This window comes from Camarhynchus parvulus, chromosome 3 (assembly GCF_901933205.1).
Source record: "Camarhynchus parvulus chromosome 3, STF_HiC, whole genome shotgun sequence".
In the NCBI taxonomy this organism is placed as follows: Eukaryota; Metazoa; Chordata; class Aves; order Passeriformes; family Thraupidae; genus Camarhynchus; species Camarhynchus parvulus.
The window spans coordinates 23515215-23542201 of NC_044573.1; the positions used below are offsets into that span (position 1 = coordinate 23515215).

A 26987-nucleotide genomic window follows, 5' to 3' on the forward strand; every position below is an offset into this window, starting at 1 on the left:
CAAGCTGGAAGGCACAGGGTCCTCATTGAGGTTTCTGGATTTGAGGTGGTGCTTTTTGAAACTCAATTTCTTTAATTCTGTCTGCCAAATCCATCAGTTAAAGGATGCTCTGTTATGTTGGTGGAAGAAATGGTGAGAATGCTCGCTTAGATTCAGTTTTAGATGTCACCATACTTGAACAGTGGTGGTTATATAAACCCCGTATTTAGCCCCTTGCATCTAAAGAAAACAATTTATTATATTGATTTTCTGTGAAAGCTTTCAGAGCATCAAGTGAATTTCTCTTCCTACTCCTATGTGAAACTAACAGCTTTGTTCAGGACAAGTTTTTTTTGGCAGGCTGGGGTTTGTGTAATTATCACATTTGCTTTTGTCTACATACACCAAGATAAGTTAATTCTGTATTTGTAGAGCTGGTTTATAGCAGATAGAACATTCTGACATGCTGTCCAAAATAACCACATGTTCCTTTGAAGAAAAGAAGGTGAAGGACAAAGTTCTTGTTAGCAGATCTAACTGCTTTTTTATAAAGCAGGTTAGAGAAAAATACTACTCTGAAGAGTTTTGATTGGGTTGTATATTGTCCTTGTTTATGCTTTTCCTATATAAAAAACCAGCAAACTAGCACCACTGCTCTGCAAGTAAAGTTCTGTGAAACATTTCTAGTGCTGCTATTAAAAGGCAAGGAAAAAATAAAAACTAATTCCTGCAGTCAGAAAGTCTTGAGGTTTTTTAAGCTGTGTGTCCTACACAGCTACTTTTCTTTGTGTGATTGCTTACTTTATGAGGTTTTTAAGAGTAGAAATGTGGCATAGACGCAGGTGACCTGCAAACAGCAACACTTGAACATAAACTGAACTAGAACAGGATATTAACTCTAGCACTGTACTTTCAGGTTCTTGTATGCACACGCTATCTTATATACCAGTCTTGCCAGAACTTTTCTGTGAGGTTTAGACCACATTATTCATACATAGGAAAGAATAAGAAAATTTAAAAAAAAAAGTAGAAGAAAGCTTAATATAACTTTTACCGTTGCAGTTTGGGTTTGTTTGTTTGTTTGTTTGTTTGTTTGTTTTCTTGTGGTGTGGTTTTTTTGTTTTTTTTTTTTTTTTTTTTTTTTTTTTTTTTTTTTTTTGGTTTTTATGGGTTTTTTTTTTGGTTTTTTTTAAATTTGGCTGTGGACTTGCCATGTAGCAGGGATAAAAGTCATAATCAGTTGTTCAAATCAAGAGCCCTTTCCTCCTTTCATAGCTCATCTTGCTGCTATAGATTTGGGAGTAGGCTGCTGCTTTTTCAATGAGGCATGTTTGGCAGGTGGAGAAAGCAACTTTTTTCAAAGGTAATTACTCCAAAACATTATAGGATATGGCAAGCTGAACTTGTTTTAAAAAAAAGCCAAGAAAGGCTGCAGGAAGGGGGGTAGTTTGGCAAAGATGACTGGTTTGCCAGAATAGTGTCCTGCTTTCAAGTAAAAGGAGAGACTTGAGGTATGACACATGCAAAGTCATATGTAAATTTGCTGAAAACAAATTATTTTGGGCATGCATATGATTTCTGTTGAAGCATCATAGAAATATCCTATTTAGGTTTTAATGCCTGCTTTACCCAGAATATTAAAGCAAGTAACAGCATATATTTATATCCTAACAATTTAATGATTAAAAATAAATTTTAAATGCTACTGCATTCTGTGTTAGACCCAGTGCAGGTAGTCCTGTGTGCTGGATGCCTTGCAAACTTGGGAAGAGAACAAAAGGCATCATGAGGCATTCCTAATCAAAGAAGTACAAAAGATGTGTACATTTTGTTGGTATTCCAGGAGAGTTAAACCAAAGGATATTGTCTGTAAAATGTAATTGAAGTTTGCTTTCCAACATTAGAGTTTGTGTCTGTGAGCTCTTAGATTGTGTGAGCCTGTTTTTCAGTGGAGTAAGCTGGAGAGAATTTCAGTTTAATTTTGAAAATTTATTTGAGTTTGAAAGGCAAACCTAAATAAACATTTCAGTTTTTTTCTTTTAGCACTGAGATTTTTAGCAGTGGTGAACTTCTTGTCAAAATGCTCAGTGCATACCTTGTAATGGAAATTGTGGGAGAATGTGAATAGAACAGAAATAGACCCAGCATTTATCTGATAGTTCAACACAAAGTAAATATTGAGATGTGTTTCTTCTCTTGTAATGGACTATTAAAGTACAGCTGAAGGGGAATGGAGTGCTGAAGGGGACAATTTCCCCAAGCAGTCGTGTAAAAAAGAAAAGTTTAAATCTAGATGGGCCTGTTGATCCCATTCCCCATGTGTTCTAACACATCTAAAGCCTTTATAAAATGACAACGTGTGAGTAAAGCATAGTGTGCCCTAGGGAGGCAGCAGAAAAGTTCAGAGACGTTTTTTCTACCTCTCTGTTACAGCAGGAAATGTACTAAATGTAAATGCCTGGCTGAGTGGAGGAACACACCATACCTGAGCTGCACAAGTCCCACCCAGGAAAAATTCACTTGAGCAGTAGTGAATATATAAATGAGGTGCTGGGCAGAGCCTGCTGAAGTTTGTTGTCAAGTTTGTTGAAGTTCAGCTTGCCAGTCCAGATGGAGTAATACCTGAAGCTCTGGGACAGTGGGAGTCCTTGCACCAGCCTGTGCTTCCCCCCTCGCCCCTTCCTTTTCCTGAGATCCATCCTGCCTTACATAAACATCCCTACAGAGCTCTGCTGCTTTCAGCTCTTAATTGCTAAGCTAGAGGATCCCAAGTGCTTTAGCTTCCCTTCTAAAACAGATTTTTTTTCCTGTGCTCTGTTTTCTCAGTTGTCATGTCTGCATGTGTTTCAGGTAAGTTGATTTTGGGAAAGGCAGGTGGTTTGGTTTTGTTTTGCTTTTGATTTGGTAGCTGCAACTATATGTATAAAACTACAAGTAGTGATTTCTCAACACCTTATATAATTGATCATTCTGGTTTTCTGTTGAAAATAGGCATTTATTGTGTGTGTGTGTAGAGGCACTGCAAAGCATCAGTCTCAAGCAGCAGTTGATGGTCTGATGGCTCCCTTCTCCCCCTCATCTCCTGTTATTGGATCATAGCAGAAGTTATTATTCAGAGTTGCCTTTCACTTCATATATTTAAATTTCATTGCACTAGAGTTGCTCCAGCCAGCCCAAAGGACTTTCCAGTTCCTGAGAGATGCCTTTGGGAACAGCTAATTCTCCAAACTCTGGTCTCCCAGAAGTCATTATTATATACCTGCTTTTTTGTATGGTTACATAAATAACTTACACATAGCCCTGATGTCACAAAACCTAAGGAACAAACATCTTCTCTTTGTTTGGATGTCTTATCTCTCTGTTGCCTGTCTTTAAACTAGTGCTTCATTCATCTCTAAAATATGATATGCCTATACCTTAAATACTACTGTTATCACATCAGTTCTTGCTTTAATTCTGGATTAAGTTCACTGCTGTAAACTCTTTGGTTCCTTTTTTGAGAAATAAATTACTCAGTTAAAATATAATTTGCCTTGTCTTCATTTCACTGCTCAATTGCATTTTTCTGATTTCTTTTGTTCAGATCTTGTCTTATCAAGGTCATGCTTTTGCACTTGTAGCACCAAGGTTGATCTTCCCTCTCTCCCTAATGATTTCCTTTCCTCCTCCCTCTTGTGGTGGTTTTTGGCATATCTTTCGCTGTTGTGAATGCCAGTTATTTCAGTATTGTGGAATGGAGATTATCCAGATCCCCTTCTTTCTTTATTTTTTGTCTCCACACTGTATGTGGCAATAACCATTACCCTTTCCTCATTTTCAGTGTGTCATTTTGTTGTCTTTATAGAAATGGAAGGCAAAACATTTTCTTTGGTTTTTGTTCCAGGTTGTTTTTTCCCTAAATGATCTCTTAGACACCTACTACACACTGAGGGATTTCTCCCCTCCTTTGAAGCTGCAGTGCTTGGGAGCAGCGATGCCCCAGGATTTCTTCTGCATAGTTTGGCTCCAGCAGGCTCCCAGTTGGTTTTACTCTTCTGTTGGCACCCTGTCACCTCTAAAACATGCTTTTCTTTCTTAAGCTTTTGTTTAGTTATGGAAAGAAAAAGATTTCCTGCTTATTTTTAGCGTCATGTATCAGGTTTTTATTCATCCAGGGTAGTCTGGGTTCCTCAACAGATTTGTTCCTTAGCTTGGAAAAGAAACTGAATACTCTCTGCCAGGTTCTTTGACTGTGTCTCTGGGAGGTGGTCAGGAATGGTCAGGGTTGGGTTGTGATTGCTTGAGCTGCTGGTGATGTCTCCTGTCTGACAGCAGGAGATGCCTGGGACAGCATCCCTACTGACCCAAGGAGTCCTTCAGCTCTTATGTCCGTGCCACTGCTCTCATTCATGTTTGTTTGGGTTTTTCAAAAAATAAAATAAGTCAGTTTCTCAGGAGTTCACTCTTCCCTTTACATTTTATGAGAGAGAAATCTCTGGACCACAGGTGTAAATCTCTGTAGGATCCCAGCTGCTCTCCAAAGTGATAATTGTCAGAAATCTTATGTTTCAGTATTTCTCTTCCTTTCTTTCTTTTCCCTCATCCACTACTCTACCTAGCAATTCTGGCCTTTGTGTGTGAGTATTGGCCACCTCTCAAAGGTTGTGTTTCTCTTACCCTACTTCTTGTGTTTCATAATGTGGCAAAGACTTGTTTTCTTGCAAGGCTAATGCTTTTCCTTGTGAGTCTCTGAATTGTCAGCTGTGGTAGGACACTGGTGCTAGTATGTGGAAAACAATGCATCATGCAAGAGAAATGTGTGGCCAAATTATTTGTATGTGTGTGTTTATGAAAAACAACCTTTTCTGCAGGAGACTGTTACTTTAGGACTAAAGACTGCGTGGGAGAGCTGAAATTGCTGGAAACATGTTTATAGGGGAAATTCTGGCAGGTTTTTAACTGCCATACGAGGAATGTGGCTGTCTAAAAACAAGTTGTTGTATGATTCTTTTTCCAGATGTGATCCCTTTACCTTTAATTGCAATTTTAACATATGAGAAGGTTTAGGAATGGAAAGACTGGTATAAAGTGTCTGATGACACCAATTATTGGCTCAGGTTGTTTTCTAATTCCATGTGCACAGGAATGCTTCTGCTTGAAGATGCTTGTGCTGTATAGGCAAGTGTTCCTGGTTCCTCCCTGTGAAAGTGGGATGGAGATGCTAATGGTGATGTGAAACTGTGCAAGCTGCGCATGGTTCCTCCCTCTAAAAGAGTAGTGATAGATGTTAATGGTGATGTGAAACTGTGTAAGCTTTGAATGGTTAAATGTTAATTGTATGTCTGGATCTGCTATGGATATTGTTGTACTGTTGAGCTTGCTCCTTTCATTTCATTGCCCAGACCCTCTTCTGTGCTTGCTGGGGTTTTATGGCTTTGTTCTCTGTGTTTGCTTTCTTTTTTCCCCCCTTTGCTCTTGCTTTTTTCCCTCCTTTTTCCCTTTTTCTTAGCCCTCTAATTTTTGTTTCTTTGGTTGGGGTTTGTTTGTTTGTTTGTTTAGCTTTACTTCAGCTCCAGAAGGGGAAGATGTCATCAGGTCTGCTGGTTATGGGTCTGTAGGCAAGGGTGTGCAGAGGGTGGGGGATTTTTGGAGTTGGTTTGTTGTTTTTGTTCTTTTTTTTTTGTTTTTGTTTTGGTTTGGTTTTTTTGGTGTTTTTTTTTCTTTTGTTGTTTTTTGTTTGTTTGGTTTTTTTATTCTGGTGAGTTAATGGTGAGGAAAAATGGGCAGGGGGAAAGCATTAGCAAGTACTGATGCCTGGCAGGGCTTGATTACATTTGAAATAACTGGTTGTGATTTATGTTGTTTAGTTTTCAATGACAAGGAAGAGGAAGTGGGACGCATCCTGTCTAACAACTTCTTTTAATGCTCCACAATTTATCTTTGCAGCATGTGCAGTAAGACTGTTCAGATTCTTTTCTGTGTGAAGAATGTTCAGTACTGTCAACTGTTGAGATTTCTGCCTAATGTTGTCTGTAGACTTTAGTATTCAAGTAGCCCCAGGTATATTGTTGCTGCTGCTTCCTTAACAGGTGAGCATGTTTTTAATGTTAATGTAATGTCCCCATGCCAGAGAAAGAATCTCAAAAGTTTTGAACTCCAAACCAACTCATTAATAAATATAGTTTTGATGTCTCACTTGACGCAGTAGTTCCTTTTCTTTATGTCACTGAACAGGTGTGGCCCATGTTGTAACTCAGTTGAATTTTGCAGAAATCACCTCCTATCTTGGTGATGCTTTGTCCTTTATGACCCTCAGTGAGGAGCTCTGAGGGCTGGGGTCAGTGCCTGGCTCTGTGGGTCGTGGGTGCAGGTTTCCATACAGACAAATCAATCTTCAAGGCCACTTTTTGGTCCTTTGTGCAGATGGATCTTGTTTATCACTAGGAAGCCTGCTTAACCCCACAAGCAGGTTGTTTTTAAGATGAATACATGCTGAGATCTAGGAACTTTTGTAATCAGGTCCTTTTTTGTCAAGAAAGGGAGCCTTTATCCTGTATTTGGAGAAGTGCAAATCTTGTTGAGTTCTATTATTTGCCACTTGACAAAAGAAGGATCACTTGCCAGATCTTTCAGCTCTGTTTTTAGACTAAAGAAGAGAGAGAAAAACAAGAAATAAGGATTTGAAATAAATGTTTTTAATCTTTGCCGTTCCAGGGGTAGGTTTCCCTTTTTCAAGGTCGTTTTGGAGAGTGAAATGAAGTGTAAATTTTAAATCTTTTTTTCAGTCTTTTTGATATCCAGGTGGGACTGGATCTGTCTATGTTGAGAAAAATCCTGGACTAAGATTATTTGTTTCTAGGCAGAAATACTAGGAGAAATTTACTAGATTAAAAAGTAAAAAAATGTTCTTTCATGTAAGCACCTCTTTTAGCATAGTAAGAGCCTCAAAACAGTTCCTGTCATCAACAATTCATGGTTTAAATAGGCAAGAAAAGCAAAAACAGGATAAAAGGAAATATTTAAAGGAAAAAAAGGTATTTTGTTGGCCATCTGTTCTCCCCTGTTTGCTAACATCCCCTAAATTTTATTTCCTGCCTGATCCTTAGTGTCAAACGTGCTGATATAACACCTCCTCTATTCCCAAACCTGTGGAATTGGCACCTTTGTGCACGTTGCCAAAGCGGAGTAAGCAGTTTTAATGTCATTATTTAAAGGCAATCCCTGGAGGAATTTGGAAATAGACCCTTTGGGCAAGGAAATAGTGGCTTTTCCTTCCATGGTTTCCCCAGGAGATTGTCCTTGCTTTGGAGACACCACATGGGGCTGGTGTGTCATTCATGCCTGGCACAGAGCTGGAAGCAGCTCTTGTCTGGCAGGAAAGTCAGTGAACCAAGGGTGCCCTGTGGGGGCCATGGTCAGTGTGAGCTTTGGGAGATGAAATACTGGTTGAGGTAAGGAAATCCATCCCATCAGTAGAAGGGTTGGCAGGGTGGTCTGTGTTCATGTGGCTTGTGTGTTGGTTTTCACTTTGTGTGTCTGGAATCCTGTTGTGGATCTCTGATTTGTTCAGCATGGCTAATAAATTGCTGCCTTGCTGGATTTTCCAGTGGATTGGAAAATGGACTCTTACTTTGGAAAAAAACTCCCTGAGTTTGTTTTCATTGATAAGCTTTAGTTCTTTGTTTTCATAATCTATAAAGGAGTTACAAAAATGTAATGGGCACAAAACTTCGGCTTAAATGTAGAAGAATGAATAGAAGCAAAAAATACACAGTCTTGTCTGGCTTAAACTGGAACTTTAGGAATTTTGCATTGATAATTCAGATGTGCGGATTTGGTGTCATTGTGCAGCCCCTCCTAAATGTGCTGGGAATAATCCAGCAATGTCAGCAATGCCTAGAGCAAGTTATGTGGTTATTTTTTTATGAACCTAAAATTGTGTTAATCTTTGTGAAGGTTAGAAAGGCAAACTCATAATTCTTTTTTATCGCTTATGTGTTTTGAAGTGATTTTGGTACCCCACAAGCCCATGTGTATCACTGCAGGTTATTTTTCAGAGTGGCACATGCTTCAGTCCTTTCTGATACAGCCACTTGTAATTCAGATAGGTTAAACAGAAAATAGTTTTAAAGGCTTTCTGCTTAATGCTCCAGTGCAATTAAATCCTGACTTTGTTTGTAGAAGATAGGATCAGCATGCTTTGGAACAATTGTTATGGCCCATAAAAATAAGAGGCTTTTGTTCATTTTTGTCATGAATTCTCAAGTAAGCCAAAGTGAAGTGAACATTACCAAGAGCTGCATATCCAGAAGTTTAACCTCCTGGTAGAGGAGGCTTTGTACAGCTCCAGATGCATTTGTGGGTTTTTTGCTTTGGGGTGTTTTGGTTTTGGGTTTTTTTTTCCATCAGTTCTACTGCTAATGGATACGATTTCATGGGAATGTTTTAACAGTTTGGTTTTCTTTAGTGCCATATTTGATGAAGCTGTGAAGTATAAGGAAGAGACTTTGTGTGTTTGTTTAGCAAAACTGGAAATTCAGCAGCCCTCAAAGTTGAAAAAGGAAAAAGCATGAAAATCAGACATGTAGGGGGAGTGATCCTGAACTAACTGACACAAGGTCAAAAACGTTGCCCTTTTCCCAGTAAGCTGGGTTCTGAGGTTGGCTTCAGCACACAGTTTAAACAAAGACAGTTAATTTAACCTGACACTGCCTGGCTGTCCTGTCCAAACTGCATCTTTGTGAACAGATCCTGCTACCCAGTGGCTCTGCCCAGTAGACTCACCTCTGGGACCTTCACTCTCCTCCAGCTACACCAAATATTGAAGTACACTTTTGCAGTTGTAGAACAAACTCCCAGCACCACCACCTCTCAATAGGAGGCTGAGATTCCTCCCCTACGCCTTCTGTTTTAACAACAGATCATTTCAAAAGCAAATCCTGTACAGTACTCTAAAGCAGATTTTTTGTGTGTAATTCAATTAAGTCAGCATACTACTAGTTTTGTCATCTCTGTGAATTTATTAAACTTTTTTTTTTCCTAGAAAAACAGTACGGGAAATCAAAGTACTCGAATCATTTGCAAAAGCAATTTTTTTAACTGATGGAGTAACTATATTAATAGCCATTCTTTTTACAAAAGTGGCTCTGATACTTAGTCACTGGGAACATGATACCTTATATGAAGCAGTGAAAGCATCATTTAATATTTAATAGAGCCCAAGTCATCCAAATGCTATTAGGGTGTGTTTTTGATAAAATGTTCTTTTTCTAAAGTCTCTTGTCTCTATGAGAATACCTACTGTAATAACTTGTTGGAATTTGCCATGTTATGTTAGATTGTATTAGAGCATAATACATGGAGTGTAATAGTCTGGAGGTGAGTCCTGGTTCCCTTTTCAGCCAGCTGGAGCCTCTTCCAGGTTTTTAGCCTGTCCCTCACCTTGCTTATGAGGTGGTCTGTGTTCAGAGCACGGCCACCAGCCAGGCTTCTCCCTGCTAAATTGTGCAGTAGGATCTAAAACTTTCTTACCAAATCAAATCTTCCAACAGTGAATCCAGTTTAAACTGCTAATTTGCTAATGATCTAGACCAAACTCCTGACTCAGAGGTTTGTGCCAAGTATGTGCTATTTCCACGCTTAATCCTTTTAGTGGAGAGTGGTACCTTGCAAGCAGTTATCTGCAAGTGTTCTCTGGCCTGTTTTCAGGAATGGCTGGCTCCATTCCCACAGCCACTGCCTGACTCCATCCTGTCTGCAGGAGAGTGGACCTGTGCTGGAAAGCCACTCTGCTGTCCCCACCTGCATCAAGGTGCTCCACACCTCATAGGTGTGTATGGGGTACAGAGAACACAAGGCATTGCTTTGAGTTGTGTTCTTGTAGCCTGGAGAGCTTCACGGAAATAAACAACTGTTTAACATTTAAACATTACTGTGGCTATAGATTAAGGCTATTTTTATTTTGAAAAAGTGATTTCTTTAAGTAGACTAAATGCTTATCATATGTTGATGTTTACATGTGATGCCCTTGCTCAGTGGTCTCAGTTGTAGCATAATTGCAGACCACTTTGTGTGGCTCTTCAGGTGGGTGATTAAGGCTGGATTACAAACTCAGCTTACTGTTTGCTGGTACATTCCTTCCAATGTTCCTTTCTATCCTGCCTAAGAATAACAATTGGTTTATAAATGAGAACAGGAAGGAGACAATGCGAATAAGCCATGTACTCTCATGTCCTTTTTAATGCCATAGATCTGATTTCATCAGTGAAAACAGTAAGATGCTTCCTCCAAATTATTGGTTAATTTAATTCTCCTCTTTCCACTTCTCCCCACGTCCCTCCAATGCACATATCCTCTGTGGGCTTTGAGGATGCTGCAAGAACAAACTTGATTTCATCTGATTGCAGGTATGCTTGAAAACCTGTAATTTGCCTTAATGGAAGGTAGTGCTGACCTCTCGATAGCAATGAAGCAGATAAAATCAGCTGCCTGATTACCCATCAAATGAGTTACTCATTAAATCAAGTAATTCTCCTGTGGTGAGACAAAACGAGTGATTTGAATTCTGTCAAGAGCTTAGCAAAGAAAAGCACTCAGGTATAAATCTTCTGTTAAGAAAAATCTTGAAAGGTGTGAAGTATACTCATTTGCAGTCCTCAGCTGCTCTCTCTTAACTTTGTTTTAGAGGAGCTGGAAGGAACTTCCTCCTTGTAAGCTACCTTGCAGGGTGACAGACATTAATACAAGGTGGTTTTGAGGGTTCGTTCTGCTATACAAATGTGTCTATGTAAATTTGTTACATGTCTGAGCTATGCAAGTGTAGGAAAGCTGCACAAGTGACTTGCAACAATTCATTAATTCCTGGTTGCTGTAGTAAAATTTTGCACTTTATTTTCGTGGGGGTGGCAGAATATTGAGCCATTTGACAGAATAGTGAAAAACTGTATTTGATGGGGAAGAATGTGCTTCAAATCTGTTACATTGCCAGTGGGATGCATCCTCAAATGATGCCTAAAGGAACATGCAACATTTAGTGAAGACTTCAGAAATGGGGACTGGAGTTTTCTTGGTATTTAAGCCAATCTTCTCATTGCTATCTAATACCATTCCTTTTGATCTGATATCTTCCAATATCATTTGGTTGTGCATGCTTTCCTGCAGAAGCCTTCATTTATGTTGGAAAAACCCTCAAAAACAAACAACTCAACAAACCAACACACATTCATGCTGTAGATACAGGCCATGGAGAAATAGAATAAAATGTCATTACAGGTTTGTTACTTTCAAGCAGATTTTCCTGTGGGCTCTGTTAAGATACCAAGTCACTAGCAGTTGAAGGAAATAGCTGAGTCTTCCTGTTTATAGAGGTAACAGGCAAAACATTGCTACTAAATAAAACACTGAAATTGTAACATTGTCTGGTGCTCAGTGTCCTGTAAGCTTCTGTGGTAATTACAGACTTATAGATAAATCACTGTTACTGTTTATCTTCTTATCTTGTTTTGACTAAAACTTCTTGAACATTCTATAAATTCTTTTGGCCTGAGGATAGGAAAAAAAGAGGAATGTGTGGTTTTTTGGGAACTTGTATATTGGACTGAATAATTCAATGGTCAGATGTAACTTCTGTTGTGTGTGATTTCTGTTAAGTAATTTGGATCATTTTACTAAGGTTTGGACATCTTTTATATCTCAAGACTGTCTTGAGGCCAGGTGTTACTTTAAAAATTTGGAATACTAGAGAGCATCATAGATGGTCATTACATTGTTGCATAGATGCATTACAATGATGCATAGATGCATCATTACACTGATTACATCAATGTAATGATACTTTATTATGTCCATAATTTATGATCTGTGTAATCATGTGCATTTAAAAGTTCTGTAATTCTCCATTTGGTTTTGTGGAGTGCTTTAAACATGGTGCAAGCTGATATGAAAGTATTTGTAGTCCATTTCATAGCTTATATTTATTTCAAATGGAAGCTGTATATTCAGAACTTAGTGTTAAAAAAGAAACACACACAATCCCTGAAACTTGGATTAAAAGAAACTATGTGTAAAGGTGTTTGTCAGGTTTCTGCCTAAAAATCTTGTGCTCATTACTCCCCTATGAGGAAAGGCTAGGTGATTTGGGATTGTTCAGCATAGAATTGAGAAATTTTTAGGGTGATAGGAACAATGGAGAGGGACTTTTTACAAGAGCCAGTAGTGACAGAACAAGGGGGAATGGATTCAAATTGAGAGTAGTTATAGATTCAGTATTAGAAAGAAATATTTTGGTGTGAGAGTGGTGAGGCACTTGAACAGGTTGCCCAGAGAAGCTGTGGATATCCCATCCCTGGAAGTGTCCTAGGCCGGGTTGGATGGAGCTCTGAAGAACCTGCTCTAGTGGAAGGTATCCCTGCCCGTGGCAGGGGGTTGGAACTAAATGAACTTTAAAGTCCCTTCCAACCCAGACCATTCTGTGATTCATTGTGTAGACCTGCATGTTATCAGCTAGTTAGATGAATACTGTGACCTTCATGCTGTTGCATATTAAAAATATACAGATGCTTCTGTAGTCTGTATTAAAAAAAAAAAAAAAGGCAGGGCATGAAAATAGGGGTTTTTTAAATTAGTTTAGTTTACTTTGTATGCAAATATATAGAGTTTATTCCTTATCCTAGAATGCTGGGAGCTTAGAGCACTCAATACCATTGTGTCTTTTGTTAGCAAAGAAGTTGCTTTTCATTGTAGCCCTATCACCCCATGTATTCTATTCACTTAGCTCATGAACTTTGTCCTTCTCAAGGAACAGATGGGTAAACTCTGCATTTGAGGCTCAATTAAATGCCTTTTAAATGTGTGATTTCAGTGTGTTCTAGAGTGTTCTCTTGTTTTCCAGCTCTTATTGCTTGATGGTAGCTAGGCAGATCTGGAGTACAGGAGTTTCTGGTGGTGAAGTAAGGACATAGTGAGCTTGATCATGTGTTGCCATAACCATCCCCAGCTCTTGGGGCTGGTGGTTCCACAGTGTGTGGAAATGCCTCTTAGGTAATAGGATACTGTCAAACTCCTGCTGCTTCTGACCTTTAGTCAGTCTCCGAATCTTTGGTAAGCTGGATTCTTGAAAAATACAACTGTGTTTCTTAAAGCCATCAAGGACCTTCTCCATTTTTTGTTGTGTGATGTTTTTCCCCTGTGGAATGGTGTGTCCTTGTCTTGACACAGCTGTTTAGTCTGTCACTTCCCTTAGACCTCTACTGCACATCACAGTTCCCTCTCTCTTTTTCTCCCTCTTTGAAATTAGCCTGTTTGCTCCTTGCTTTGACCTTTAGCTGTCATAACAAGATTGGTGATCCAGAGGAAGAAATTATTTTTTCTGACCTACTGATGGTTTATTTTCTGGCAATACCAACACACTTCTGTAGTCAAGAGCTGACCTTGGTCTCAACTCCTGTGAAAGAGCTACCAGTTAAAATGGTGGGGTGCCATTACTCTTGTCTCTTTCTGTCCTTTGGTTACTCTCCAGAGAGAGAGGCTGGCAAAGGTGTCAGTTGTGCCAGGTTTTTTGTAATACTGCGATTCCTACAGGAAGGAAGAATGTCCATATGTTAATGTCCGTGGTGTTACTCAGGCTTTCCAGTAAGCATGACTTCTAGTCTGGCAGATTTTATTTTTAACTTAGTTGAAAGGTCTCTTTTGACTTCTGTATGTGGATCACAGAATGTGATTCCTTCTAAAGACAATTTTTTATCAAGCAATTTGTGGAAATAGTATGGCTTGTTCTTCCCGTTTTACATTCACCAAGTTTTAGGATACTAAGAACACTACTCAAGTGTAAAGCAAGAGAAGTAAACAGGAATTTCCACACTTGCCATTTTGAAAAAACCACAAATGTGTATCTTGTGTGTTTTAGCATAGGTCGTAAACCCTGCCTGGGGATTTCACAATAGTTCAATCCTACATTTATAAATAAAACATGATGTGTATTAGTGTGACCCATTTTCCTTAAGAGTACAAAAATCTTGTTGTCAACTAAATTTAAAGGAATGACATGGATATAAAGCTGTTTCTACAGATTCCCTTTAAACCACTTTGTTTGGTAGTCTGTGCCATCAGAAGGGTAATTAATTTATGGACTGTACAGCTGCTATATATAATATGTCAAAACTGTGTGGCTGTAAATGATCTTTTGATAAGGTCAGACTCTGAAGTGGAGTAATAGCTTAAGGTCTGACACCTACATCACAATTGCATGTACTAGGTAACATTTAAATGAGAGATGCTGTGTTTCTGCTGCGTGATCACAAATGGGGACGATCACCCCAGCCCTCGGGTGGAAGATTTTGGTTATACTGGCTATGCAGAAGTCTGGAGCCAAAAGCTGTTCCTGTTGGTGTAGATGACGCCAGACAGGCACCTGTGAGGTTTGTCCCTCATCTCCATGGCTTGCCATATGTCCGAGCCACCCTTTGGGATGGGCTGGGGTGGTGGCAGTGCAGTCACATGTCACCCAGTGCACAGCTGAGCTGGTCACCCACAGTGCAAGCCCTCTGTGCATCCACAGGTCCTGTGCTGGATGTCCTTAACCAGAGCTAGTTTTGTGGGAAGGACTGTGCTTTTTGGTGGAGGTTTTTCATAAAGGCTTTTCTACCTCCTCAGCACTTCAGAGTGGATAGTAAGCGAGAAACTTCTTGGTTTTTTAACTCCTAGTTTATTTTTTACTACTTTTAAAAGCAGTAAAAATAGTCACTATTGCAGCAACATGTTAATGGAAACAGCCAGCATCTGGAGATGTTTTGACATGCAGGAATGGCATTTAATCATTTTCTCAAAGGATACACAACTCTTAAGCAGTGTCATATTTCTAGGAGTAGATATTTTATTTTGTAAGTGCTTTATTGGAAAACACTTTGTAGATGGTTTCTGCACTGCTGTTTCCCCAGTTCTGCGTGGCAGAAGTAATATTTATCTTTCTGTTGGCATAAGCTAAATAATTAAACAGCAGTCATTTCACCATAGCTCATCCATAACCATAGCTTTGATATAACTAAGACCACCAGTTAGTTGTCATTATTAATCAAACTTTTGCTGATCACTTTCAGAGAATGGAAATGAGTCATACTGAACAATCTTGTACAATTTACCTGTACTTTTAAAAATACCACTTATGCAAATCTTGTGCATTTGAAGCTCCGCTCTTGACCAGAGATGAAACTGTGATTATCTCCACAAAGATGCAGACTGTATCTAACAAGGATGCCACTCTTCAGACTTTGTTTCCTCATGGACAGGGTTGCACATTTTCATGGGCCACCACCTAGGTTATGTGGTCTGGAACTTACGCCTAACACGAATTTTCAGGAGAAAAACCTTTTTGTGCCTGCATTTTAGATTTAACACTTTTTCACCTTGTCTACTGGATAGGCAGGAAGGCAGCTGCAAGCACTCTGCTGTGCAAGTGCCCCAGGCAGGCAGCGGAAGGCATGCTACAGCTGTGGTTTGGTGTTGTGCTCAGGGAAATACCAGCCTTACACATTGCCACCCTTCCTACCCTCCACATCAGCCTGCTGCCACCTCCGTTTGTGTTGGTACAGCTGCTGCAGTAGCAAACCCCCTGACAAAAATAGGCATTCCTGTGGTTATTCTTAAAATATGCATTTGCATTTGGAGGCCTCTGTATTGTTGTAGGTTTTCTTTTTCAAATTAAGCAATGTGGTTTTGGACAACAAATATTAGATCACTTTCCTAGGCTGGTTGACCTAGGTTTAGTATAGTTTAGTTTAAAGCTGGGTATGGTTTAGTTGTGGAGGACAGCCTCAAGACAATTTTTCAGATCCAATGTACACCTCTTGTTTCTTGTGTTTTCTGCATGCTCATTTGAGAAAAATGCCATAGGATGAAGGAGCTCAGTTTAGTCTGGGAGGGGGTGATAAGGGAAGGGCTCAGGCGCTGCTGCGTGCTCTCTGCTGCATCCTGCCCTCGCACTGCTTGCTTGGGGACTTCACTCTCTTCTGTATCAGTTCTTACTTTGCTCGGGTTTCTGGCAATGAAATGTGACTTACAAATGTAGCTGTTTCACAATCTCCTTAAGTCATCCACGGGCAGAGCTGCTGTTGACAGACACTATTCCCACCACTCTTTCCAGAGGGTGCTGCCACCTCCCTGCTGCTGCAGCAGCATGGCTCATTGTGCCATACACCATATGACTGGCCTGGTGAGTTTCCCTGTTTTGATGTTGATGTGTTAAGTTTCATGCTGTTCAGTCTCCTGGTGTGCTTCCTTGTGCAGCCCCATGAGCTGTGTTGGCAGGAACAGGATGAGAAGGGGAAGGATGCAGGAGAAGGGCAGGGATGCTTATTTTAGCAGTAATGCTGCTGTATGCCAATTCTAAGTGACCTTAATCCTAGTCAAAGGTCCTGCTTTTCATCACTCTGGGAATTAATGCTTCAGAGAATGGAACCTTATTAGGGTTTATTACAGTGCCTGGAGTGAAGAGGAGCGAGCAGCAGCTGCCACATCCCACAGGTGTTAGTGGAAGCACTGGATCCTACTAGATCATCCTTGTCCTTTTTAGCTCGCTCACCAGCCTCTGAACACCTCACAAGTACTGCTGGAAACAGGCTTGATGCAATGAGCATCCTTAATCTAAGTGTGTCTTGTAAAACTGTTTAATTACTTTGTCTCACCTGATGAGAGGGTTTTGGTCTGTTGTGCTTGCTAGGTGATAGCAGATATAACATGGGTTTAAAAACAAACTGAAAGACACTTTTTCCTTCTAAAGACAAAGCAATAAAGTTGGGAATTGGGTGGTTATTAAAAAAATTACTTTAAAAAATTACTTTTATTCTCTCTTTTCTGTGGGGTAAAGCAAATGAAGGCAGCTGCTGAAGGGTGATACTGTTTGACAGTGAGGTTAATTGCCAGCTGAAACATTGCTGCAGTTTCTTTTCAGAAAGAAAGGAAAATAATTGGAGGATCATTTGCTAGTGGAAACATGATAGATTTAATATAGATGAGGAAACAAAATTAACTACTGCTGCCCTCTTGCAGTTCAGCAGCAAGACAGGCATTAAACTATTGTCACTACAGTTAGCACTTTGTGATGTTTGTGTGCAATTACAGGTTTTGTGAATAAAAGGTAGATAGGGAGAGTTTCCAGTAATCTTCTGGATGGAATATAACACTGTGATTGCTTCATGCAGCAGCTCTTGGATCTGAAATCTCCTAAATCTGAGGGAAATTAAGAAACCCTATTTCTGTGAAAGCCGATTTCCAAAATTCATATGGCAGGTGCTTTCTTAGGAGCAGTATCATTTGCCAAGGAAGCTCAATAGATAATCTTCCTCTCTCTTTTTCTTTTTTTCTTTAAGTACTAAAAATGTCCTGGGTACAAGTGTCTGTTCTGCAGCTGGAGACATGGTGACTTTGGTGGGGGCACCTCTGGTTTCCTCAGTTAGCTCTGGATGACTGGAAGGTAATTTTTTGCGTACGGACTGACGGGGACCTGCTTTGTTCTCCTTTTCATATGGAAGTGGTGACTGAATATTTCCTGTCTTCCTATGGCTGTTTTCAAAAGCTGGAGAAGCCATTTGCTCCCTCCTTTTTAGAGAAGGCACATTCGAGTGTTTTTTGATTCCTGAAAATCTGAAGTATGTCTAAAATTTGTACAGTCATAAACTGGTGCTGCTGCAGTCTTTGAGACATTCACTGTTCTGAACAACACCAGATGTGTGGTGTTCCTAAATATGTGTATGTTGGGGATAAACAAGCAATGAACTAATCTGTACTTGTACAGTGTGCAGAGCTCCATTTGTGGTCTTTAACAGGCTATTTTTTTTTGCTAGATGGAAGAGTGTTTGTTAGTTTTTTTTCATGGTGTAACAATGCACTCTGCACTGCTAATAATCTGAGAGTTTTTTCCTGAGCAAAGACTTAGATTGTGTATGTGTTTTATTTTAGTATGTGCCATATTTTAAGTATTTTTTCATTACTTATGCCTATCTAAAATACTTAAAAAGAGCACTTCCTCATCACCCACCATTCATGTTAAGTAACAGCAGGGAAGAGGGACCTGAGATGGTGCTTAGGCTTGAAAAGTGTAGAGATATCTGTTGAAGATAGGTGGCTTAGAAGGACAGGTATGATAGAAGGGCCAGAGATAGAAGAGTGAAAAATCCTAATGAGGAGGCAAAGTTATGATGAGAAATTTAAAGGCAACTTGAGGAGTTTTGATCAAGTCTTTAGCTGAGCAGGGAATAGGAGATGGGTGGGTTGAGAGTCCTTCTGCCATCTTCAGAAGGCCCAGGTATACACTGGGCCTTCTGAAATCTTGTTTCAAAAGTTAGAGTTCTGAGGATCATTCCAACAGTGCTCTGACATTTGCTTTGGTTCCTTCTGCCTCATCCTGTATGCTTTTGACAGAGTAGACACTAAGCTCTGTTTAAGATACCCAGAAATAACAGTGTTTTGTACTCATTTTACATAAGAGAGCTTAACTCTTTTAATATGATGTGCTTTACTTCAAAATTTATATATTCTAAAAGAAGTGTATTGGTGTGAACCTACAGTGGATGCTTTTTTGCCAGTGGTATGTAACGTGTCATTGTTCAGGGCACTAATGGCCAGTTCAGATTGCAATCAAGCCTCTTTTCTGCTCTTGGCACTGATGTAACCAGTACTACAGTGTCTGTTTGGCCTCATGGGGCATTCTGCCTGTCATTTCTTGCAAGGCTTCATAGCTGTATTGGGAAGCATGTTGAATTTGAAAGGATACCAAAGTGTGTGTGTTAAATTACTCGGTCTGCCCAACCCACCCAAGATAAGACTCAGTGTTTTGTCTCGCAGTTAAGATTGTTTAATGACTTGATGCAACGTAGGGGTTGGGACAAGTTGGGAACGTGGGTTCTTGGTCAGTCCCAGTGCCACAACTGTGTATTGAGGCTCATGGTTTCATTAGGGTCCTTAATTGTGTGCCCTTGCCTTTTAGGCTTTATCATCTTCCACCAGGCAGTTTCCTAGTCCTTTCCCCTTGTATTAATCACAGTAGTTGTCTGGCTGACTTCATGCTGCAGAGCTGCGTTCAGCTGACTGCCATCTCTTTTTTTAGATCACTGCAGAGGTCGATTCCTCCAGTCGATCAGGAGCTGATGGAAAAGAAATACACTACTGTAGTTATGTAGATTGTTAATCCTGGGGAAAACACACAAAACCAATTGTGTGATGTCCTAATTAGATGTGTCCTTATGAACCTATTAACCTTATCATCAACCATTTCTGATGGTGGAAAAAAAGTACTGCCCTTCCTTGTTTTTTGAATGGGGACACAGACTTCCCCTCCCCCTTTTTTTTTTACTAACCCACTGCTGTCTGGAAATCTAAACTTTAATCCAGAGTTATTTAATATGCTTGCAAATCTCGAAAATAATAAACTATTTCAAGTATGATAGAAGAGTCAAAATACATGCAGTACAATATTCACAAATAGTTTTGTTTTGACATTTATCTTGCTGTAGTCGTTCTGCCAATTGGCTTCAGACACAGCTACCAAAAGAATGAACACATGTTGCATTCATTAGTTCTCATCTGGCTGTGCTTCGTCTTGCAAGACAGACAAAATCATGATCACATTAAATAGATTGTAATGCATTTGTAATACGAGTTCCCTTCTGCTGAACAGAATGATAGCTTTGCAAAGCTGCTGCTTTTAAGCCATGATATTTTGCTTAGTTTTCATATAATGGATATGAGTATATTGCCAGTGATGTCATTGCTTTTTCGTCTCGAAACGATGTCATGTGAAAAATATTCCAATATAATACTGAGCGAACTGCTGCCCCCTTCTTCCCCCCCGTGTGAACTCCCGTGTCACTGCTCCTGTCACTCCTCGCGTCGCGCTGTGGCTGACGATAGATGGATGCGTGCCGCTTCTGACAGACAGACACGCTTTGAAACAATAATGGTTTATCTGCATCTGTCGAGGGAGGGTACTGTCGTTAGTCAGGGCTGCTGGTTCTTTATGCCCGAGCGCGGACGGACAGACGGATGCTGTGGGCTGCTGATGGTTCGTGCGGCGCTGTGCCCCGGCCGTGAGCCCCACGCGGCGCGGTGGCCCCGGGGCCGGGCTGTCCGTTCCGATTGCTGCGGTTCCCGGTGGGCAGGGCGCAGGACCGTGCCCGTGTGCGAGCAGCTCCGCTTTCCCGTTCGGGAGCAGCTCGGCGGGCTCCGCTTCCCGGCCGAGCAGGCCCCGGGGGGCCGCGGCCCCCGGCCGGTGCCGCAGCGAGCGCGCCTGCGGGCGGCCCCTCCCCGGGCCCGGCCCGTCCCGCCCCCGCCTCCCGCTCTCGCTCCGGGCCAGGGGAACGGGCGGCAGGGCCGGCAGGGCTCGGTGGCCCGGAACCGTGTGCTGGGCGCCCGCCGGTCGGGCCGGGGCGCGGGAGCTCTCGCTGAGGCGCGGCGGGGCCGGCTCGGCGGCGCTGGCGGCCGGGGGGATGGAGGAAGGCTTGTCCTGCCTGGCCGCAGCCTGCGACCCCTCGGCGCTCGCCGCCTTCTGCACGGGTAAAGTACCGCGCTGCGCCGGGAGGGCTCGCTCGGGGCGATCCCCTGAGCTCTCCGCTCCGCGTTCCCCATCACTGCAAGGGAGGAAGGGAAGCCTGTGAGCCCTGGGTAGGTTCTGCCCTGCGAGGTGTGAGAGTGGCTCCGCGCTCCCTCGGCAGCCCGCAAGGTGTGCCTGCCCCGGCGCTGAGGGGCGCGCTGCCCTGCGGCATCCGCACCGCCAGAAAATTGACAAAAGAAGGACAAGTAAATAAAATCGGGAAGTGTGCGGGTAGCGGAGGAGGCGATAAAGATGAAGCTGATGCCGGCTGGACAGGAGGCGCGGAGCAGCGCGGGTCCCTTCGGGCCGGGTCTGAGACAGGGAAGAGTTTGGTGCGAGGGTCCCTCGGCAGCCCCCGTGGAAGGGCGGGCGGCTCTGGCGTGTCCAGCCTTCCCTTTGGAGCGCTCGCTTTGCCGCTCTCCGAGGGAAGAGCCGGAGAAGCCCCGGCGGGACTGGCGGGGCCTCAGGCAGGCAGGCGGCAGTAAAAGCTCGCTTAGCCTGCTGCGGCTTTCTCTGCCTGAGGAACTTGTACTTGCCCTTCAGAACTAAGGGCTTCTTCCTCTTCCCCCTTTGTTTTTACCGGTGGCATAGTAAAAATGAAATATTTCGGTGCATATCTCCTTTCTTTTAACAGCTGCTCTCAACACAGCCTCTCTTGAGTGCGAATTAGGTAACTAATTGTAGCGTTCTGACTGTAGCTACCAAAACTATATGGTCTTAGAAAGACCAGCCGACCAAATAGCCCTAACCAAGAAATCCTATCAGAGATAAAGCGTGTTCCTCTTGTACACCTCTTGTCTGTTTCACCGCGAGTGAAACCCATCAGCGAGCGCCCCTTCTTTGTTTGCTGATTCATGCCCTGCGATCTGGATACAAACGCAGCATTTTGCACGTGAAACTTACGGCCGAAAATACGATGGTCCACAGAAAAGTTTTCTTAAAAACAAACAAGTGCTTAATGCATAGATTTCTATGGGCATTTAATGGAAGAAAGGAATGACCTTGCTATAGTGTACTTTGTTAAAGTGAGCAATGTGCCCTGTACTTCATCTGCTTCAGAATTCAAAGCATTTGGTTTAGAATTCAAGATGTTGCAACCCTCAAGAAAGAGGGGAGGGTAAATTGGAAATGTTAGCATTTTAAGTGCTTTGTGTGATTTTTTTTGCAGGCTTGCAAGGATTTTTACTGTAGAGAAGAAAAGCTAATGTTTAGCTGTTTGTCTTCAGAACAAAATTCAAAAGAACAGTGTATTTTATGGCTATAGCTTGGGGCTTTGTTAGCAGTATGTAGACGTTTACGTGACCAACATTTGCACCGACTTTAATGGCTTTTAACTGGGGTTTCTGTGATTGTCTGTACAAAATGTAACAGTGTCTCAAACTTTAGCTTGAGGCGTATCTTGAAGTTCCAAAGTGAGTGGGACATTATGGATTTGCTTACCTTTGAGTTTTGTATAGAAATCCAACAAAATAAGATGCAAGAAATGCATTCTTTTCTGAATGCACGTGTTCTATTTTAATTTTTTTCTGTGTCTTAGGAAATTATTTTTTCTAAAATCTTGATAAAAGACTGAACATTTTGCTGGATAAGAGTTGGCATTTTGAATTAAAAGAAAACGTGGCTTTGGATATTCTTAGCAGGGTAGTGTGTTTTGTTGATTTAAAACTTGATTCCCACTTGTATGGTTAAACCTAATATGCCTTTATATCAGGCTTTCCAATGACTGTATTTTGGGTTGTGTGTGAAGTTAGAGTGATAAGAAACTGGTATGATGGAGAATCAACAAGTGCTTTGTTCCTGTGAAATTTCTAACTTCAGCCTTGAGGGCTTTTAGCAAATTTACACTGTTAACAAGTATGGAAATGCCTGAGATTAAGTTGTAGAAAGTATCTTTTTTTCTTCTTTTTGTTGGGCTGGACGTGCTCATTCTTGCTTTATTTAATGGAGCTTAAGGCTTTATACTAACAGTAGGGTATTTCAGGTGAGAGTTTTGCATATAATTTTTTTTAATAAATATCCTATAGTGATATGCTTTTCCATAGGAGCTTTACTGCCTTTAATTGTGATTTTCTTTTGTGCACAGGTGTCATTGTACATACCTCTCATTGCCAATTTCTTGCCAAAGCTGAAAATTAATTCCTAATTCAGCAGTAAAGAACTAGCATTTCCTTTTAATATATAGGGTACAAGTGCTGATAGGCAGCTTAATCAAATTTTTTTAAAAGCTTGTCTAGTGTCAGTAGGAAAGATTTTATTTTATTTTTTCTAATTACTCTTTTATAATTAAAGCTAAGGCAAAGACATATCCTTAGGAAGAGGATAGCTATCAGATTGGATATGGGCTGGAATTTATCTCAGACAATACAGACCAGGATAGAAATTTTCGCTTTGACCCAGGGGAATATTTACCTGCAAACAAATCTTCAGTTGGCATGCTTCTAGATTAAATATTCACCTCCACTGGCACTTGACATTGAAATTGGTATTTATATATGGGGAAAAAACCAAACAAACTCCAACATCCTAGTATTTTTAAGTTTGTTTGCTTCCAAGCAATTGATTTGTATGCATTTGTCTATAATGTTAAGACTAGTAGAGAATGTGCTTAGGGTTTTTTCACAGTGGGGTTGGCCAGTTGCTGGAGACATTGATGGCAAAGGTGGGGTTCTGTCTGTGGCTCTGCAGGGTTTCTCCAGGGTGACACTGAGTCTGCCTTGGGCTGGGTGCCTCTGGCAAGGGGCTGTCACTGTGCTGTGGAGGGCACCTCGACTGGCAGTGGCTTTGCCACCTGCCTCGCTGGCAGGCAGTGACAGTGGCTGGCACATACTGCTGTTCCTGCTGCCTTGCTTCCCTGCACAGGTGCTGATGCAAAAGTATTTCATTTGAATTAGTGTCTGACATAAGGGACTGTGCTGTAAGTATTGGGGTGTTGCAAGAGCCTTTTTCTTTCTAGTGCATGCAGGGCTATGTGTACGCAACATAAAATTTCAAATACTGTAGAGGTCAGGAGGGGTTTTTATCTCACCCTATTTAGAAGCCCAGTATCTTGCCTCAGTAGAGGTCTCATTTCTTTAACTTCATAGTTACCTTTTAAAACTATACTATCATTTTTGGGTAACTTTTTTTTCTGTTTTGCCAGTTAAGATCTCTAGCTGGCTCCCAGCAGTTCTGGGAACATGTATTAGTCATCAGAAGGTGGTTGAGGGGATAATAGTGACTTGTGCAGGGTAATGGTTAGTGTTTTTTAGCAGTTGCAGAAAGTAATTGCAAGTTGAAGTAACTGCAGGTCACACTTGGAAGTTGCTGAAGTATCGGAATTGGTGAAATGTCAGAGGTGGAGTTGACGCAGCAAACTTGTCATTAAAGGTCAGCTAGAAAGGTTCTGACTGCAAGCACTTTCTCAGCACCAAGTCTTTGCTCTCAAATTTTGAGTAATGCCCTGATCAAAGAAGTATCTTTATGAGCCCTACATCACACCCCTGCTTGGCACACAGAAGTAAGTTTAGCAGGAAAGAGGTGGCATTGGGAACTTCCCTCTTGCAGCAGGCTTCTTCAGCCTGCTCCTTCTGCACAGAGCCAGAGCAGCTTTGAGAGCAGAACTTGAAAAGAAATACAGGAGAAGTGCTGGACATGCAGCTCCTGCCCTGTGAGCAGGGAAGAAGGAATAACCAGACATGACAGCCATTAGTCACAGCTCTTTATTGCATGGTGAGAAGATGCCCTTGTGCATCATAAAAACAGGATTTAGACATGTCTTCTTGCTTTGCTCTACTCTTCCAGCATCTTTTTTGTTCTTTGTATGTTCTAAAAATGCATGAATTTGTTGGGGTTTGCCCTTGTTTGCCTGTGAAGCTCTTCAGAAGCATTTAAAACCATGGGAATATCCACAGTCTAATTTCTGATTCCTATGAAATGCATCAAAGGGAGTGTTCACTTCCATGAGAACCTGATTTGAGTTGACCCTTCAGGTTTTTGCGTGATTTGACGTATTTGGTAAATAAATGCCACAATGTCTTGAGCATTAAGGTATTTTTTGAGATTGCTTTTCTTAGATAATAGAGGTGGAAAAATCAGAGCTGCAGGTGTCACCCTGAGTGGTTTGCACTGATGGTGTGCAGTTTCTGTGCTGGGGTTATGCTGTGTGTGTGGTGGCAGAGTGGCCCTGAGGGCTGCTGGGCAGGGGTTTGGCAGGAGCTGGCCAGTGAGCTGATCCAACTGAAAACTAACTGGGGATGGAAAAAGTTTTCTATCAGGTAACCACCAAGAATTATGTCCTGAAGCAGATACTGGGGCAGAAAAAGCAGCCTGATCCTTCAAGGAAGATCATCCCTTTTAGCAGCAGCCCACGGTTTGACTGGCTTAAGAGCAAGTGAAACCATGCCCAACACAGTAGTACTACAGACTGAATCAATATTAAAATTAGAACAATTTGTTGTTTTGGCTTTAGATTTGATCTTAATGTATGGAAACAAACTCCATGTCTTCCAGTGTTTCTGGTTGCTTTCAGCTTCAGAGTCTTGAATGATTATTTATGAACAACATTAAACTGAAGAAAACATCTAATGGCTTTCACTGAAGAAATCTTCTATTTGCCTATCTTCACAATATTCTATGCATTTTTGCAGTCAAGGAAATCTTTAGGCATGCAATGACATGAAAAATTGCTGAGAAGAAAAAAAAAATATTGACAAACTTTTTTTTTTTTAAAGGATGCAGTTCAAACTTTTAAAAATATCACTCTCTACTATAATGTTTTGTTAGAATTTTGTTCAGTGGGGACAGAGCTGTGCTCCTGGTCCTGCTGTGGCAGGGTCACTTGTCCTCTCCACCTTTCTGGGAAGTGTGCCCCAGCTCCCCCAGATGTACATGTTGCGTGTCACAGAGCTCTGGCATGAGAACTTTGTCCTGTGCAGCTTGCAGGCTGCAAGAATGGTCACACCTACTTAAGAGTGTGGGCTTGCACGGGAGTTGCAGAGGGCTAAGTGAAGGCAGAGACTTGGAGCATGTTGACACAGTAGGTTAGTAAATGTGGATTAGTAGGTTAAACAAGCTGGCATTTAGTCTTGAGTAAGAGCAGTGTGCTTGTGTAGTCACAGCATGGAAGCTGAGATGCTGTTAACTCTCTCTTGGGCTCGCTCCCTGCTGATTTATTTGGCCATACCTCACACTGCAGCCCAAAAAAAGCATATTTTGTTAAAATTAAAATAAAAGTTGTCAAATAAGATTATGGGAAAGGTTAAAAGATGCTGAAAAGTAATAAAATAATTTTGTTCCTGTTTGTGTATTCTGTTGTGGTGGGAGGAATATTTTTCATGCATGAAGGATCCTGTTATTTTGGTTGGCAGTATTATGTGGAAATAGTATCCTCCTGGATGGTTCTTTTTTATGTATAAATAGCTGAATTAGCATAGCTAATGCTTAGTAAGTGTATGTGGAATTAATCAGTCCTAAAACATAAGCATTAGTGGAATGAACTAGATAATTCAGTGGTTTAAGATAATAGCTGCTTTCAGAGTAACTATTATCTTTTTGGCTTTAGATTGTTCCCCGCACAGTTATCAAACAAATACAAATCTCCAGGGTTTAAAAAGGAGAATGAAACTGAATTGCAAACACTGGAGACCTACAATATGTAGCTTTTTCCAGAGTACTTTTCACTATGAGTTGGAGTGTATTACTAAAAAATCTGTAAACTTTATTTCTGTGGGTTCAGGCAGGCCTAACCTAGCATTGCTGCTCCTGATGTGTTACAAAAAGCTGGAAGTGTTACCCAGTGATAACCAGAGAAGAGCTTTGGCATGGATCTGCAAGGGACTGACAGCTGATGTGGCAGAGGCTCTCTGGTTGTGTTGGTGCTCATGTACTTTTGCTGAAAAACCTGATTTTTTTTTTCTTAAATTGTGTCTTATAGCAAATAAAAATTCCTCTTTCTGAGGTGGCTTTGATTGTTATCAGTTCTTGATTGATTAATGCCTTTATTCTGAGGAAGAAGGAAGTAAATGGGCAAAAATGCAATGTACTTGTAATTTGTGACACTGCTGTCACTTAGTCCCAACCATATTCAAATCTTGTTTTCCTGTCAAGTATTTGCAGCACTTGCAATATTTGTAATACTGGGAATATCCATGATCAGTCACTATTGCTATTTACAGGGCTATGTTTCTTTACCTAAAAACTGTTACTTTGTAGCAAATAGTAGGAAAAGAAACCTGAAGATTTTTTATGCTTCAGAGACCCCATCTCTAGGAATATCAGATAAGTAATCTGTTTATGATACAAAATGTGATGTATTTAAGCAACTTTGATAGATACATCCCTTTTGAGTGTTCAAAATTTGGCAAACATTCCACACAGAAGTGTGCTTCCCTGCAGGGTCCTTTGAGAAGGAAGGAAAAAGCATCCTTACAGAAAGGCATTTTTCCTGCTAAGCAAATTCCATGCACACGTGCAT

At 41.1% G+C, this 26987-nt stretch overlaps 1 protein-coding gene across 5 annotated transcripts in view; it reads left to right on the forward strand.

Annotated features, from left to right (window-relative positions):
* EML4 (EMAP like 4) overlaps positions 1-26987 on the forward strand; it is a 147847-nt gene that overhangs the window by 39938 nt on the left and 80922 nt on the right. Inside the window, exon 1 of one of the 5 annotated variants that reach the window (XM_030944915.1) lies at positions 19753-20499. The exons of 1 other annotated variant lie outside the window; for it this stretch is intronic. In XM_030944915.1, the coding sequence (XP_030800775.1) occupies positions 20433-20499 (67 nt within the window). In that variant the 5' untranslated portion in view covers positions 19753-20432. Of the gene's footprint in view, positions 1-19752; positions 20500-26987 lie in introns of those variants that run through there. 3 more of the 5 variants (XM_030944914.1, XM_030944912.1, XM_030944911.1) reach the window with 3 other exon arrangements.